The 17706-nt window shown below is 33.2% G+C and overlaps 1 protein-coding gene, 1 long non-coding RNA gene and 1 other non-coding gene across 14 annotated transcripts; 1 reads left to right on the forward strand and 2 right to left on the reverse strand.

Moving 5' to 3' along the window:
• The first annotated feature begins 1151 nt into the window (after positions 1–1151).
• Positions 1152–7163, forward strand: LOC102624994 (transcription initiation factor TFIID subunit 5). 2 transcript variants are annotated; one of them, XM_006483402.4, is made up of 19 exons: positions 1153–1446; positions 2145–2226; positions 2311–2389; positions 2498–2595; positions 2672–2728; positions 2813–2900; positions 2993–3102; positions 3677–3781; positions 3999–4150; positions 4575–4685; positions 4784–4853; positions 4929–4968; positions 5196–5360; positions 5438–5514; positions 5820–5936; positions 6126–6391; positions 6494–6589; positions 6689–6758; positions 6861–7163. In XM_006483402.4, exons 1-19 carry the CDS (start codon positions 1271–1273, stop codon positions 6912–6914), a joined length of 2013 nt encoding a protein of 670 aa, XP_006483465.1. In that variant the 5' UTR covers positions 1153–1270; the 3' UTR covers positions 6915–7163. The 2 variants fall into 2 exon arrangements, with proteins under 2 accessions (XP_024956669.1, XP_006483465.1); XM_025100901.2 differs by having other exon boundaries at positions 1152–1446; positions 2672–2900.
• Positions 7164–7873: 710 nt separating this feature from the next.
• LOC102624428 (uncharacterized) lies at positions 7874–16680 on the reverse strand. Of its 11 annotated transcripts, none has more exons than XR_008052636.1 (7): positions 16434–16680; positions 16023–16187; positions 15339–15416; positions 13529–13672; positions 10677–10746; positions 8639–8765; positions 7874–8344 (listed from the first exon to the last, which is right to left on the reverse strand). It is a non-coding gene; the product is annotated as an uncharacterized LOC102624428 (long non-coding RNA). The 11 variants fall into 11 exon arrangements; XR_371148.4 differs by lacking the exons at positions 16023–16187; positions 16434–16680 and adding exons at positions 10065–10132; positions 11406–11493 and having other exon boundaries at positions 15339–16010; XR_008052634.1 differs by lacking the exons at positions 16023–16187; positions 16434–16680 and adding exons at positions 9350–9446; positions 10065–10132 and having other exon boundaries at positions 15339–16009.
• MIR156B (microRNA MIR156b) lies at positions 16081–16223 on the reverse strand. The gene has a single exon (NR_161481.1). It is a non-coding gene; the product is annotated as a microRNA MIR156b (primary transcript).
• Positions 16681–17706: the final 1026 nt, after the last annotated feature.

Here is a 17706-nt window from a genome sequence, read left to right on the forward strand (position 1 = left end):
TAATTACATTATAAGATATTCACAAAATCATATCATTTTAATGAAACAATGGATGAGCCAAGTGATCCTGTTAGTGAACGTATAAGCAATACTGCATCTCATGAAGAAAGTTATGATACAGATGATAACACAGTTTAAGATATAATAATTTTAAGAGATGACATTTCTGCAAGTTTAATTGAGGCATGAAAATGGAAAAAAAATTGTAAGAATTTTGTAATTAATTTCATTTAAGTTTTGATCATGTTATGTTACATGAACTTTATTAGACATATTTGGTATAATTTATTTCTTCAATCAACGTGTAAAATTAGAATGTATTTATTTTCATTTTGTATTATTTTGTTATATAAACTATTTATTACAACTTGTGCGGAAAAAATAAATTTGATTAGTTAAATATTAACTTGATTTGTCAAATTGATAAACATAATCATATGTTAATCAACACTAAAATTAAATGAAATATAGAAAAATAATAATTCAAAGTAGGAAAAATAATTTAATTGGTTAACAATTAAGAAATAATATTATTTAAAATTAATCATTATCAATATTTATCAAACACGATAAGCTTTTACTCTAACTGTGACTGCAGTTTAAAAATTATAATACCTCACTACTAAACGCACCTATAATTGGATTTTTGGTAAGCTGGTTTCATCATCCTAAAGCCAGTGATAATTCATTCGACAACCAAACCCATTTAATCATAAAATAATAATGATGTTTAATTTTTTTGTTGGATTTAATTGCCTTTGTGAGTGAGAGAATCAAAGGATTAATTATATTCAATAATTTTCGTTCGTTGGAGCCTAATAACAATAATAAATATTATGGTTGACTTTTATGTAAAAAAGCAGTTAATTATAACTATACTATAAAAATTAAAAAAAGTAGTTAATTTAAAGCGCAGGGACTCTGATTTTAATTTAAGAATGCCATGTTGCTAAATCACAACCAAAAAGGGTAACTTAGTCAAATACTTTATACATCTTAGTCAAATACTTATTACACAACTTTCAAAAACTGGGCTGGATCAGAGTCTTAAGTATATCTGATGGGCTGGATTTGAAGCGTGGTTCGACATGGGCAGATATTTTAGACACTCCAATTTGATTCTCATTACACCTCTTTTCACGTGCACATATTATAACATCCTGAGTTGGGTACGAGCGAGCGAGGACGACGTCCCTGTTCTCTCTGGCCCTTGATTAACCAGAGAGCATCATCAACACTGCAGGAGAAAGAAGAAGAAGAAGAAGAGAGAATGGACGAGCTGCAAGTAGTGGAATTCGTAGCAACGTACTTGAAGAAGAAAGGATTCAGTGAAGCCGAAAACGCATTGCAAGCTGAAATTCAACGAAACAAGAGCAGTAACAACACCAATCCAATCGACATCCTCAACGACCCCGAACTCTCCAAGTTCTTTCGCACCTTCTCCGAGTACACGCCTCTCTTCTCTTTCTCTCTGCTAATGAGTTTTTTTATTTTTTATTTTTTGGGACTGAATTTTGTTTATTACTGAATTTTGTTAATTATTGAAGTTACATTAATTGTATGGGTTTTAGGTTTTAGGAATTTTAGGACCGAAATAGTTTTGAATTTTTAAGCTACGGGAGATTTTTTTTATTGTATAGGTTTTAATTATCTGAAACTAATTGCTACTGAGCATTTATGAAGCCCTAAATTTTACTTGTGAAAGTTTGCAACTTCAGTCTGCTTTTGGTTGTATTGAGGCTTGTTTCTATTAGCTGAGCTAGTATCTCTATGAATAAGCTGAACTGATGTCATAGAAATGGGAACCACAAAAAGAATTCCCCCCCCCCCCCCCTCCCACTTTTTTGGCTTTTTCTTAACCACAAGCCTCTTTCCTTCATTGATCGACTTGATTCTAGTGTTAAAGTCTCTTGATTTTGGATTAAGGGATATTGCCAACTTTCTGTTTGGTTAGTTTGAAAAAGTATGTTTTTTTCTAAGAGAGTGAGAGAGTGCATTCACCTTAGTTGGTTGATATGGAAATACATTGTGAAATCACTTAACTTTCTTCCTAAAAAAGAGGATTGAAAGTTACTTTTGGTTTACTTGTATTGTTGTTGTTAGAGTATTTAATTTTGTTCTTAATGAATTGTCTTGTTTTCCAGATCAGAAGATGGTCCAGCTCGTTACCAGGATGAATATAGCAAGCTTAGGTCATGGACTTATAGCTCCCTGGATCTCTATAAGGTAACTGGTTATTGAGTTGCCTTTAGTGATGATATTGTTGTAGGTTACTTCTATAGTAATGCAACTTCTCTTGCTACCATGCAGCATGAGTTGCTTCATGTGCTTTATCCAGTCTTCATCCATTGTTTCATGGATCTGGTGGCAAAAGGCCACATCCAAGAGGGTATAATTTAAAACTCTTTATCCTTGTCTTTTCACCTGAAATTTCTGACTTTCTGTTTATAAGGGCAACAATCCTTATGCATCTCCAATTTTATTGTTATTCAACCAGCTAGAACATTTTTCAATAACTTTCGTGAAGACCATGAAATGATGCACTTACGAGATCTTCAGAAGTTGGAAGGTGTTCTTTCGCCCTCTCATCTGGAGGTTTGTGACCATCCAAATTCTTATTATCCATGGTTAAATCTCTGTATAAAAATTCTGAAAATTTTTCATTAATCAGGAGATGGAATTTGCTCATTCTTTAAGGCACAGCAAAGTCAACATTAAGATATGTCAGGTACTGTATTTGTTCTTGTTCACTTCGTTACATCAAAATACTTATATAGTTAAGAAAAGTAACCATTGTCAATCTTTTTACCAGTATTCATATGAGCTTCTGCTTCAGTATCTACACAAGACACAATCCACAAAAATGCTTGGGATTATCAATGAACGCATTAACTTCCAAGGTAAAACAATTTAAGTTAATTTAAACTATATTTTGAACTATGGTAATATTTTCTGTACTTCTGGTTGACGCCTTTACCCCACTTGTCGGCAGTTTCTCCTGGACAGCCCAGCTCAATTTCTGATGATGCTGAAATTGTTACCCTTATTGGAAGCAATCAAGATGCAGCCAACCAGATAAATCAGAAAGAAGTACATTGGGGGGTGAGTTATGGGAGTTGATACTTCATAAGCTACTGTTCTTTCATGTCTTGTATGCACTTTCATCTTCATGTGATTTTTTATCCTGTTTTTGAGTACTGGAAACAATTAACTGTTTCATTTAGAAGTTGCAAGAATGATCTCTTGACTTAGACAATATTTTGTATGTATTTCTGAAGCATTAATTCCACACCCTCCTTTGTTCTAAAAGTTCGAGAATTCATCTGATTGATTATTTAAGGTGGTTATGGTCATTATTATCAAAGCTTGCTGTTTAGTTGTTCTTTTTTCTGTGAAGTAGAAAATTATTGACCATATTTCACTGTATCTTATGAAATCTTATAATCCCTGGTCAGAATTATCTATATCAGCTCAAATACATCTCATTTGAACTTAGCACATGTCTGAGATTGGCGAGCTGGTTATAAATAGTTGCTTTCCTTTACATTTATGCTACCTATGAAGCCATTAATTTATCATTAAATGTAGTTTACAAATGTTAGATGTCATAATGGCCGTAGAGTTATATATCTGATGTTTGTTTGAATTTTGAACTGTTGTTATATATCTGTTACAGTTGCTTGAAGATTCTTTAGAAAATCGCTTGGAGAAGACAGGTTTAATCTCAGATTCTGAAAAAGCAGAGGGAGAAAACAAAGAAGCAGAAATAGATGAGAATAAGGTGCATATATTCCTCAATGCTTGTAATTTGATACAATGTATACCATTTTCTTTGGCAACTATAACAAACTAAGTTGAATTAATTGCAGAGGTATTACTGGTTTCATGTTTTATGTATGATTCTTTTGCCCTCTCTAATCGTAAAGAATTTTTTTCTTTCATGATAAAATGCTCTCCCTCTCTGAAAACTAATTCCGTGCTATGTGTTTCCTCTTTAGAAAAGACCAGTAGAAGGTGGAAAGCAAGGTGCTTCAATTAAAAAGTTGAAAAAGGACAAAGCTATCAATGCAACAGCAAAAACTTCGCGTCTAGAGGCCAACACTGTGTCTACAGCACCACGAGTCAAACCAGATCTTGCTCTCCCCGTAATGTATTTTCAAGAACCTCTGCATTTTTTCCTCATTATATTTCACATTCAACGTTGAGCTGAAATTTTATATATATATATACAATGTGTGTGTTTGTGTGTGTGCGTGTGTGTGGGTGTGGGGAATAGGATAATGAATATTTATGAGGTCAGTTTAACCATTTTATCACATTTTAACTTGGGGTCATCTATTGTGATTCTTTTTTTCAAAAAAAAAAAAAAAAACCGAAAGACTGCTTATATTTTATAGAATGAGACAAACACACAACAATCCACCTATCATTATTCAACTGTTTAAAGAGTTACAGAGCCGCATGTTAATTTCTTCTGTTATTATTAGTTTCTTGAAGATGTATGAATTATTAGTTTCATGAAGTTGTACCCTAGGATCACGCTAGTACATTATTTTATGAATTGATTGTTTCAGGCCAACTGAGGTGGAGCAATCTATATTAGAAGACTTGAGAAATCGTGTACATTTGAGTAGTGCTGCTCTGCCATCTGTCAGCTTCTATACATTTATCAACACACACAATGGGTAACAACTCTGATTTTGTTGGTTTATTTGTCAACTTTGAATGAGCATTTTTTGTATATCTTTTACAATCACTTATTTTATAATATAATCTTTCCCAGATTAAATTGTGCATCAATATCCCAAGATGGATCTTTGGTTGCTGGTGGATTCTCAGACTCATCATTGAAGGTTTTATCTTGTCTCAATTATCAATATACATCTGGCTGCTTTTTTGGTTGTTAATTTTAAACCTTACCTCCACAGGTTTGGGATATGGCAAAGCTTGGGCAACAAGCTGTCAGTTGTAAGTTTACTCGAACAAGTTTCACTTTGCTTGTGATATTCTTTCTCTTAGCTTTCATCATTGCTTTATATATTTATTAGGTCTGCAGTCTAAAGTGTATACACCTGTACTTGAGGTGTAGGTCATCTCTCTTCTGATTAGATAGTGTTAACATGCCTATAAATAAGTTTGTTTATGCTCAGTTATTCTAATAGAGAGATTGTGTTGTTAAACATTATTGTTGTCAGCTGGTTTGCAGGGTGAAAATGATACTACTCCAAGAGAAGATATTATAGGGCCAAACGGTAGAAAAAGATCTTATACTTTATATCAGGGTCATTCAGGGCCAGTATATTCTGCCAGTTTTAGTCCGCTTGGTGATTTTATTCTCTCCTCCTCAGCAGACACAACAAGTATGTAATGCCAGGCTTAATTTGATTGCTACTCTCTCTCTCTCTTATTTAAATAAAATAGAATTGTTGTGCTGCAGTTAGATTATGGAGCACAAAGCTGAATGCAAATCTTGTTTGCTATAAGGGTCATAACTATCCTGTTTGGGACGTTCAGGTTTGTTTTCAATCTTCAGAACAGATTTTAAATTATCCACCTTGTGAAGCATTAGACATCAAGTTTTCTAATGTGTCTGGGCTATTTGGTTTTAATTTTGCTGGTTAATATTTTCTGCCTATTACACATTCTATTTCCCTTCTTTATCTATCTTTCCTTTGTTTATCCATACTCTTGTTTGTTCATAGCTATGGATTTGGTTCTTAAGAGTTGAATGTTGCTTGCAATAATTTTTAACTTGCTGTGCTGTGCTTCTATGTCAACTTCAGTTTACAATCTCTGAAATTTGTTATCACTTGGTGCAGTTTAATCCTCAAGGGCATTATTTTGCTAGTTCTTCCCATGATCGGACAGCAAGAATTTGGTCTATGGATAGAATACAGCCTTTAAGAATAATGGCAGGACACCTCTCCGATGTTGATGTGAGTAACTTTGGTTCTTTTGCATTTCTTTGTTTCATATTGAAATTCATAATTTTTAACTTGAATATTTGATATTAATTTGGAAACCCTTATTCTGGCAAGAAGTCAAAACATTCTTCTTGGTTAATTTTTTTTTTCCAAGTTATCTGATCCATTGTATTGATCTTAGAAGTAAATATTCATTTTCAGTGTGTGCGATGGCATATTAATTGCAACTACATCGCCACTGGTTCTAGCGACAAAACAGTTCGGTTATGGGATGTATCAAGTGGGGAGTGTGTCCGGATTTTTATTGGACATAGGAGTATGATTTTGTCATTAGCAATGTCACCCGATGGTCGGTACATGGCATCTGGTGATGAAGATGGCACGATCATGATGTGGGATCTTGCTAGTGGTCGTTGTGTCACCCCTTTGATGGGTCACACCTCATGCGTGTGGACACTAGCCTACAGGTTTCTTCTACTGGTTACCAATGCATACCTAAAAATTTCGGATAAAGTATCTACTGGATTTCTTTTTTATTCTTTAACAATAATTTACTTTGGCTGTGCCAGTTGTGAAGGTTCGCTTCTCGCATCTGGATCTGCTGATTGCACCGTAAAATTATGGGATGTCACTACTAGCACGAAGGTGCTGAAAACCGAAGAGAAGTAAGTTTATCAATGGGCAAAATAACTCAAGACATTGTTGTTTTTATACTGCATTTGGAAATTTACCTGCTTATGTATTGGGCTTTGTTTACTCTGCAGGAGTGGAACAAACAGACTGAGATCGTTGAAAACTCTGCCAACCAAGTCGACGCCAGTCTATTCTTTACAGGTACTCCGCTAGAATGTTTTCACAGTTAATCTCATTTTCTTCCTCCAAATGTCTATAAAGATGATGAGAATGCATAATATTTGGATATATTTCTGGAAATAGTTTTCTCGAAGAAATCTCCTATTTGCTGCGGGGGCTCTCTCAAAAACTTCATAGAAGATTTATGCTGAGCGGGATGTGCGAGTTCAACAACAGCAGTGCAGGCAAAGTCTTGGATGTAAAATCAGAATCCTTTGTCCCCATTTGGGCTTGATATCTTTCTGTATTCTATATTTGTAACACGTATTTAAGAAACGAGAAAGATGATTTGATGATTTTGCTAGTCCGTCTTGGAGCAGTATTGTTTTACTTGATTGGCAACTTCACCTTGTGAGAGCCATTTAACACGACATTTTGGCCTTTTCAGTTTTCGTTTTACAGAGAGAGTAAAATGCAAGCGAGGATCAATAATATTTATTAACTACCAATCGTATTAACAAAATAATTTGTTTAGATGAAGATCAGATCACAAAGTAAAACCTTATTAAAAAAAAAAAAATGCAAGTGAAATAAAATAGCTGTCATTACAGCCTGGATGGTGTGCTTAAACGCCAATCAACTGGCTTTAAAAGCACGCCCGACGAAAGTATGAATGATTAATTTTATAAATAAAAAAAATAAAAAATAAAAATCGACGATATTTTGAATAAAAGGTTTGAACTAGGTGAAAGTTTTGATGTGAAACGCGATGTGGACTGTTGTGGCATGGCATATCCCCCCTTGGAGACTCGTTATAAAATATTCCCTTTTGGTACCAGCAATTATCTCTCTCTCTCTCTCTCTCTCTCTCTACGTGGGGACGGGCGTCTCTTCTGAACTGTGCTTCTAAAGAGTAATATGAACGTAGGTATTCAAGCTCCCAGCATACCATAATTGAAAATATATTTATAACCCAAAAAAAAAAAAACCACCAATAGGGGATCATATGAGTAAATATGAAAGAGTAACGAGTGTACAAGCATGAGATTAAAAGGAAATGGATCTAAATGTTTCGGCCCGGGCACAGAGCCCAGCAGAATTCAATATCTCCAAGACGAGTAACCAACAGATCGAAAAGCCCTCAATTAGAATTCAAGTTATAGAAAACAAATAAAATAGCATTAATTGCACGAATACTGCACTGTTCAGATACGGTTACACGACTGGACATTTTTTATTTCCCGCCACCACACACTACATAGTACATTTTTGTCACATCACCCCCTTTTTTTTTTTATGAGTTGCCAACTAAAAACTATCCATGACAGGTACAGCTTTTACTTCAGCCAAAAGAACCAAAATTGAAGGGACAGCAAAACAAAACAAAACAAGAAAAAAAAAAAAAAAAAACATATATTGAATCAAACGTTGGCTTCTTGAAATTCAAGTGGGTAAAAATTAATCTGATCAAAAAGCCGTGTCCTTGGTGCTCCATATGCAGCAGCTTCTCTTCAAGCACCAGCTGAGACTGCCGCAACTTGCAAGTTCCAGACACGAGAAGCAATCTCTCCTTTTTGATCATTTAAGAAAATTCCTTGGAAGCACACCACTGCACTGGATAGAGGCACCTGCAATGGCATTGGGGCACCCGTCATTCACAAATCTCATGTAAGTAACTGAGCACAATCTTCACACAACTCAATTTGGGATTTGGTTCAGGTTTAATACATGCATTATCTATGTTATATGCTATATCCAATAAGCTCTCAATTCTTCAAAATTCAAATATGGAGCTAGATTCGAAACAACTGTAATGGAAACTGTAACCAAGTCTAGGAATTCTTAAGCCCGTTCAGACAGAAACACGGACATCTTTCTATGAATATGTTGTTTATTGCTAACTGATTTGAGAGTTCACTTACTTGGGAAAAAAACTGTTACTGAGATCCTTATCTCCAAACAGTTATCTGATCAATAATTCGCTGCCACACATTTCTGCAATTCCCGATCCAATAGATTGCTCATGCCACTTCAGTAAATCCTTTAACACTGACATAATATGTAATAAATAAGAAACTGAAATGGACTATCATGACATCAAACTTTTACAAGTTAAAACTAAAACTAAGAGCAGTGAAGCAATGATAAAAATGGCATGCATATTGGAGGTAGTAGAAGTAAACTACAATATCCTAGAAGATAATATATGGTCTATGCATTCATTAAATTCATATGTAGCTTATCCTCAATTGTCTTCAGAGGCCAGAAAGAGGTTGAGAGCAGAACCAACTCAGGGAGAGTAGAATAGCGTGGAACAGAAAAAGAAGGGGAGAAATAAACAGAATAGTATTTTCATTCATTAGATCATTTGAAACATAACTTTGACATCACAACTGTATCATGACCAAGCCTTTAACATCAAAACTGTCTGCATTTCTATAATTGTGTACAACAATTTTACCCAAAAAACTTGTTCTAACTAAAGTACAATAGGAGAAGAGAGGCTCAACGGACAAAGACGATTGCTTCGATTAGATAGGATAGAGCCGAAATTAGCGATTAGGCATAGATTCTAGTATCAGTATAATCATCAACACAAGGGCGTAATGACATTGGATTAAACAAAAACTCACCACTCTAGAGGATTACAAAGGGATACAGAGAATTCACCATCTAGGGAGTCCTACAAGATATACATCGCTTCCTAACCCGCCACTATAAGAAATCCACCTAAAAAATATAGAGTTTAAAGAAGGAACTTTAAACAAGACCATTCTTCTAAGTTACACTCTCAAAATCACACACATTATTCTAAAATCACTGCCTATTACCTTTACATAAACAACTTAGAACATCCCTCGAAGCTTAGGACATGATCTCTTTCATTTTAGAACTTAAATCAAATTAAAATTAAAGATCTTAGTTGTAATGAGATGAAAGAGAACAAAACAAAACACAATTTGACTTCAAATTTAGTTTCAACAACAAATCTGAGTAGTTTAACACTCATTCAATCACATTTTGATGTAGAAAACTTCAAATCGAACATTCTAAAATCCATTAAACTCCGGACTCACTGAACTTTCCAGTGATATGACGCTTGTTAATCAATTCTTGAAGCATTGATGCCAGTAAATTCAAAACTTTCAGCCTTGTGCAGAATTTCTGATGGTTATAACCTTTGTTGGCAAAGAAATCTGAATTTGACTTCGTAAGATTCCACAGAAACTTGGCAAATTTATCTTTTCAACAATATAGAATACACAATTTAACTATTTTTTAAAACAGTACAGTTAATTTGAGGAAGTATAGTGTTAATCTTGATTTTTGCTTCCCACATTGACTAACCTGACCACATGCATGTTCCCATTCTACTTCATTGTCAATCTTCAAACATGAAGAGTCTCTAAACACTCCTGTGTCACGTAATCACCAGGAAAAATAGACCTCGGGCTTAAAGAGACAAACTTCCAATAATTGAAATTTCAACAAAATCCAAATTGTTCAAGAACCCAACATAAATCTACTCAATTATATTACCATGCTGTATACATGTGCAAGGTAAGCATAAATAATGAAGGAGATAGTCTTAATCGAGAGGCATCTATTAATTGGTCATTCGATCTCCTAATTCTACCGAAAGTATTAGCCAATTCATGTCCTTAAAAATCCAGGAAGGACAAGAAAATATATTCATACCCTAAATTCATTTTAAATGCTTGAAGCTACATCTCCAGGCAGATCAAATACCAATTATACCTAACTGAAACCAAGTGGAAGGACAAACTCAAAAGAAAAACATTCAAAATTTATCATTCTTATTCAACAAAAGACATTAAACCTAACAAAAACAAAAGTTATCACTCATTTCCAACTCAACTCAGTAAAACCCTAGCCCCATCTACACAGAGACAATTAACAGTGTGGTGAGTGTTATCCACTAAGAACTTATCTAATTACCTGAGATTTTGAAATCCACCATATGGGATCTGAGAAGACCTTCTTCTTTCTTCTTCAGTGGCCAGAACAGCTAAAGGCATAAATAAATAAATATTTAAAAAATAAAATGCAACAGATACCAAGGCTTCAAACTAAGCTTGCAACCTTGTTTATCATTTTAACCCTTCATTTTGTAAACAATGATCTAAATGAACCACAAATAAAAAATAAGAAACATGTAATTATGCAGCAAAAATCAGAACTACAAACAGTTACCAAGCAGGCAAGACTACAAATTAAATTGCCCATCTATAGAGCAATTCTCTGTATTACCCAAGAGCAATTTTCTTGATTCTTTGGCTGCTTGATTTTCCAAGGATAGCAAATACAGTTTGAAACTCTATGTTCTTGGGCTTTACCCAGCAATTTCTTCCAAAAATATCCACCGCCTCTCATAACATCCAGATTTTTCATAAAATTGTTTAGTAACTATATTCTATTATTTCATTTCGTAGATCAATAAATTATATTATTTATTTACTGCAAAGACCAGAATTCACTGTTTAGACCCATCAGTTCATGCATTGTTCCACACATATGACCTAAAAGGATAAGACATCGCCTTCCTTTTGTCTGTAGATGAGAGAGATTATTTGATAATAATAAATGTTATGTCTAATATCGTCAAGAGTCAAAACACTAAATTTATCTTTAACTAATTTCATTTAAAACTAGTTGCAATATACTTACTGATTATGTTGAATCACAAAAGGGTTCATGCATCAGATCTGTAAGATCCTTGCATTCAGCTTCAAAGCCTAGGCAACTGCCTTGTATTCTTTAACAGCCAGACATATGAAACAGTAAGTCACTCAATGTCTTTTTATTTGCACAAATATTAATTTTCTTTGAAGTTGTTGTTAAAAATATTGGAAGGATCTAATTAGGCTGAGAAGAAGTCATTGTTTTAGTTCACATAAAGAAATGTCTTCTTACATTTAGAGATACAAATGATAAAATTTGTGAAGGCATGAAAACGAGAAAATGCTAATACTTATCAAGATCAGCAATGTTGAAGAAGATGTTAAAACTTTTTTTTAATAATATATTACAACTTCACAAAGAAAAAAATAACAATAAAAATAAAAATAAAACTGAAAACAAATTACAAATCAACTTATGGTGACTCCAATGGTACTCAAATCAGCTGGCCTCATCAGATGTGAAGTCTAAATTAATGATATAACACCCACATATTGATAATTAAGAACTTATAATGTCAGTGCAAGAAACCACATTACTGTTATGTTGTATTTACTTGCTTGAGTGATAATAGAGAGTGTAGTTTCCTCATACTCTAGTGTTCATTTGCTTATTTGAGAAGGGTGAGTGTCCCACTTCATGGGTCCCACTTATTTTTAAAGTGTCGGGTGGAATTGTCACTCATGGGGGGAGGTCGGATTCACTCCCTTCTCTTCCTTTTTTATCATTTTTTTATTAAATATAATATAATTATATTTATAAAAATAAAATAATGTTACAATTACTTAAAAATAATATTATTATATTTATCTAAATAATATTATTTAATAATATTACATTTATTAAAAATGATAATATCAAACTTATTTAAATATAATATTATTATATCTAGTTAAAAATAATAATTTATTTAATCCAAGTTAAAATTCATGCTAGTGTAAGTAAATAATTTACTCTCACTCCCACTTTGCACTCTCAACCCCAGGATTCCCAATCCAATTCGAGAAATAAACACTTCCTTAGTGATTTGTCACAAACTTTTAGGACACAATGAGGCATTCAACAGCATAGAAAGAGACGATTTTCTCTTACATGTGTATATCTCCAAAAAATAAAATAAAAATGAAAGCTTTAAACATCATATCCTGTAGTGCAGTCATGCCATGAGGTGATTCCCAAATCCTTAGTATCTTGTCAAAAATCAAAGAAAAATTAAACTAAGTTATATTTATTGCTCAGAAGACACTTTTAAGGCATATCTACACTTTAATTTAACAGAAATTAATGTAATAACCAAAGTAAAAAGAACCAAATGCATTGGTCCAATTGACAAAACCTCAAGTGGTACTAGAGGTCGGAGAGGTTTGGGTTATATTTATATAATATTTAGGAGAAAATTAATAAAAAATTAACTAAAAAAGCAACTGGTAGAAAGGATGATCTAGAACGAGACACTTGAGGGGAATTATCTCTCACACATCAAAAAGATTTTGTTGACCAAAAAATTAGACTTTCAGATTTAATGATGTAAATGTAATAGCAGTCATTAGTGTATCAATCGCAAACAATTACTGTTGAATCCATTTTAGAACTTTCTTGAAAAGAACTTGTCAAGAAAAACTAAAAAAATAAAAATCTATCTCAATATAAACCACTCAGATGTACTTGTCAAAGTTTCAAGTCAGTGGCCAGTTTTACGCTAATGATCATGACTTGCTAGAATAGGAAGATGAATCATGACTCTATAGGTTGATGTCGAAATTAATTTGCTAATCCCAGTAACATTAGATCCTTAAGGTATTACTTCCAAAATAGCAACAACAATGAGAAGATTATGGAAATTCCTAGATCATGAACAACCATTACAAAGCAAAAGTTTTTATAGTAATATATCTAATTTATAATTTTATCAACATATTTAATATCTTAAAAAGTCAATATATCCTTTTTTTTTCTAAAATAGAGAAATGGAAAATTCATTCCATCCAAAAAGATAAATCAAACATCTCAATGAAAAATATTTTGATCTATTTACAGAAAATCTATCACAGTAACCGGTTGGGAAGACAGTTAAACTCTTACTCATGAGCTAAACATGTAAAGAAATATACCTTCACCCAATGTGTACAAAACACGCGTAACAACTCCATCAAGAATATTCACTTACAAAAGCACCCTCTACCTTCAGCGTCGGCTCTACCAACTGATAGTACAATTTTTTGAATGGATTGATCTACAACCTGTGGTTCTCAGATCTGAAACTTGGGAAAAGAAAATAAAAAAAGAGCATCTTTTAACATACAAAATAAAAGAAAAAGGGGGAAAAGCCATAAATCTATATCTAAATGGAGAAAAATCACCATAGCTCTAGATATATAGAGAGAATATGCCTTCACATAAAAACAAATAAAAAAGATAGAAACTGAAAATAAAAAAAAATTAAGAAAAAAAATTCACCACAGAGTGATTCTTATGTCGATAATCATTAAATTTACACAACAACAATTAGTAGATTAAAAATAAATAAAATATAAAATGAGGCCTGCTCAAAGCACACATAAATTCATTAGGAAAAAAAAAATAAAAGCAGTTTTTTTTAATATATATATTTTTCTTTTTATTAATTTTTCATAAAGGACGAATACGAGAGCATGCATAGTCACAACGGTATCATAAACATTCCTGAAAGGAAATACAAACACGAAATAGGCAATCACCTTTTTTCCCTAGTTTCTCCTTGGCAACTTAATGTATGTATTACATCAAAAAGATCCATGCAATAATTCAAAATATAACCAATAGCCAAGATTCAACTATTGCCATAGCGACTCCAAATCTTTTGTGAATGATCAACATATAATACTATGACTTTTATAGTTAATTGAGGACTGAATACATTCTATAAGAAATAACAAAATAGAAAGAAATATCCCCACAATAAACTTAACTAGGCACAAAATATGATAGGAAATAAAATTTGTTAACTTCCTAAAGCCATGCGTTAAACAAATTCAGTTATACAAAGAAAAGTGCAGATACTTCTCCTCGTGTATAATGCGTTGAAATACTCGAATGCATCAACACAAATAATTAGCCAAAATGTAAAGCAAGCAAAACCTCAAACATATGCATTTAAAAGTCACTTTCCAATCTATTGAATTCAATCAACCTCGTAGATGCAAGCAATACTTTGAGATTCATTAGATTGTACAAGTTACAGAAAAATTTACTAGTTAACTATTAAATCATATTGATTGTAATTTTGTAGAGCAGTGGAATGACATTTGATGGCTGAACTGCTAACAACATTTAGTCTAATTCAACAAACTATGTGAAAATACATTATCAAGTGAATTGAGATCAGAAACAGTACCAATAAATTGAATTATTAAGTACCCAAAGACAACTTCCTTATTGTTCCCAGAAGTATTTGAAGGTAAATCAACATTTGAATCAAGTCATCTTAGAACAATGAAATAATTTTCCCACATAAAATAAATATCCAATACCAGTTGGTACAACATTTCTTACATTATTTATAAAGAAATTTCATATAATTATATAATTTAGATAAGATATTGCAATGGAGTGATTTCATATCCACAAGTAAAAACAACTCAAGAAGAAACTGTGATGCTAAAGTTGATAACTATTTTAAATTCCATGTAACATATATTCAAATAACAACTCTCACAGTCTCGCAACTGTTTCAGAGTTTAAGAATCTCGAAAATATTTAAATTAACCTGTGATAATAGCAAGTAAAGAAAGAGTTCCAAGCAAAAGTAGCAACAGAATTGTAAGCTAAGCATAGGCAGCAGCTACAGTGTAAGAGATGAGAATTAAAGAAATTCCATAAAATAAACTGGTTCCAGTGCTGCAAGCTTTAAAAAAAAACTAGCTCTTGAGAAGAAACCCAAACCTATTGGATATGATTTTTTTCTGAAGAAAAGTTTCTTCATCCTAAAGGAGTTGATCTACCTTAAAAGGGTCTTGGCCTCTGCAAAAAAAGAAAAAGAAAAAAAAAAGGAACAAATACACACCATAGCAACTATGTTAAAGGAACACTAACTTACTGAAATCAGAGATTCTTTATTGATTTTGATCCAATTCATGTTAAACCAAAGCAAAAGACAAATTTTTTTGAGATTTTGACTATATTAGGGTTTTTAAACCCATTAGGGGAATGAAAAAAAAAAAAGGTGCAGGCAACCAGAGGCTCGTTAGATTCAGGTGAAAAAGAACTCAGATCAGAAACAATTCCCGATCGCGCATCATCGCATGCGCAAGAAAATAATAAAAAGGAAACGAATCAGATAAAAACAACAGCAAGAAACCGCCTGAAAAGAGAAGTTTAGTGAGGACCATTCTAGTTAGTAGATAATAACGTGATTAATGGTCCCATGCTAAGCACTGTTAATTTTGCCGTTAAATCCGCACAGTATTAATCACTAATCACATAAAAATATGTCATCAAAAGTCACGCTTTCAAGCTACTAAACAAACATTTAACTAACAATAATAGAATGCATAAAATTAATCAGAATTCAAGCTGAGTAAAGTCGAAAATGAAATAGATACACTATGAGTTATCATCACCATTCACCTTGTTTTTCATCACCATCGTCAGTTTGAGGGGATGTTAATGGAAAACTGACCGGAGGAGAGGGCCAAGTCAGATTCCGGTACTGGAAGCTGACAGAAAGAGCAGTGAGCACGCAAAAGCAACATGTATACAATTATACAACTGCCTCTGTGTGCTCACTCTCTTCTGTCAATTTCAATGTTCCAAGAATTAGAATGAGAAAAAAATAATAATACTAATAACATATACATAACAAGCAACGAGTAAAACATAATGCTTTTTTTCCATTTATAGGAAAACCCTGCCGTTCAACCTTTACCAAAAAGAAAAAAGAAACAATAAGCTGCAACTAAAGAATTAGTCAGATCTGAAGGTTCTGTTGACACCCATTAAATGAAAGAACCAAAAGCTACAATCTACATTAATTCTTACCCTTTTCGGTTTCACTATCACCTTTATTTTAGTTTTTTTTTTTCTTTCTTTCTCCTTTTTCACACCAGGAACAACAACAATACACTATACCCACTGAATAAAATAGAGAAATAATTTTTTTTAAAAGAAAAGAAAAAAGAAAAAAAAAAAAACTTCACCACACTCTATCCGTGTGGATTGATCAAGATATTTATTGCATTGCTATTGGCTGAACATTGTTCAAGTGTTTGAATTCTTTTTCTCTCTCTCTCTCTTTCATGCAGAACGTACAGGTGTCGGTCATGACGCGTACAAAGTGTCTTATCCTCCTTATTTTTACTGATCATCTCCAACAGTGCCGACGGCGACTGTACATATACGAACAACTAATCAAAGCAAGCAGAGACTTCATTTCGCTGCCATGTCTACGCAACCTCCCTTTTTTTTTTCCGTGGCTTTGCTTCGCCTTTTAAGCTCGTCTATTATTACGGCAGGGTAATTATCACAGTCCTCCCTTCAGATTTGGTATATTATTACTGATATGACATCTTTCGTTTTATAGCGCACTTACCTCTCCCGCCGTCAAGTCATTGTTTGAGTCTTTTTGCGGAAGCTCTCAAAAGACCGTTTGTTTCACGGGTGTAATTAATGCAAAGATTTTAAATAGTTTAAGTTTATCAAATAATTATATGGTAGATTTAATCTTATGAGAATTTTTAACTGAATTTATAAATATTAATTACTAAACTCTTAAAGAAAATCTTATATTTATTAGTGTTGAAGTTGTAAAAAATATCTAGTATTTTCTTTGTTTAAAGTTTAGCATTCAAGTGACTATTAAATGAAAAATAAATAATTTAAACGATGATAATATGTCAAAAGCTAGGGGAGGTATGTGTTAATTCCTTACTAGGGCGTGGGGGTGTTTTTGGGAATAACGCAAAAGAAGATTGTACGACGCATATTCAAGAAAGGGGAGTGCAAAGGAGATGTTGTGTATAGAGATGATTGGCTGGCTGTGGTGGTTCGACGGTACGTGTTCCTTTCAAGGGCCTGTGTGTTTGATCGATTTCTGGCCGTTGATTTGACTATTTTCCTCCGGCCAGTTTGCTGTATCTGCCGTCGGATTGCAATAATAGTACTACTCTCGTCGTTTTGTGGTCTTCTTGGGAATTGGGTCATCTATAGACTGCGTCATTCAGGGAGACAAAAAAACGAAACGGTGTTTTTTCACTTGATTCTCTACAACCGTTTCCACTTAATTCTGCAAGCACCAATGAGCTGTGGTCAAAGT

The sequence above is a fragment of the Citrus sinensis genome, chromosome 1, assembly GCF_022201045.2.
Source record: "Citrus sinensis cultivar Valencia sweet orange chromosome 1, DVS_A1.0, whole genome shotgun sequence".
Classification (NCBI taxonomy): domain Eukaryota; kingdom Viridiplantae; phylum Streptophyta; class Magnoliopsida; order Sapindales; family Rutaceae; genus Citrus; species Citrus sinensis.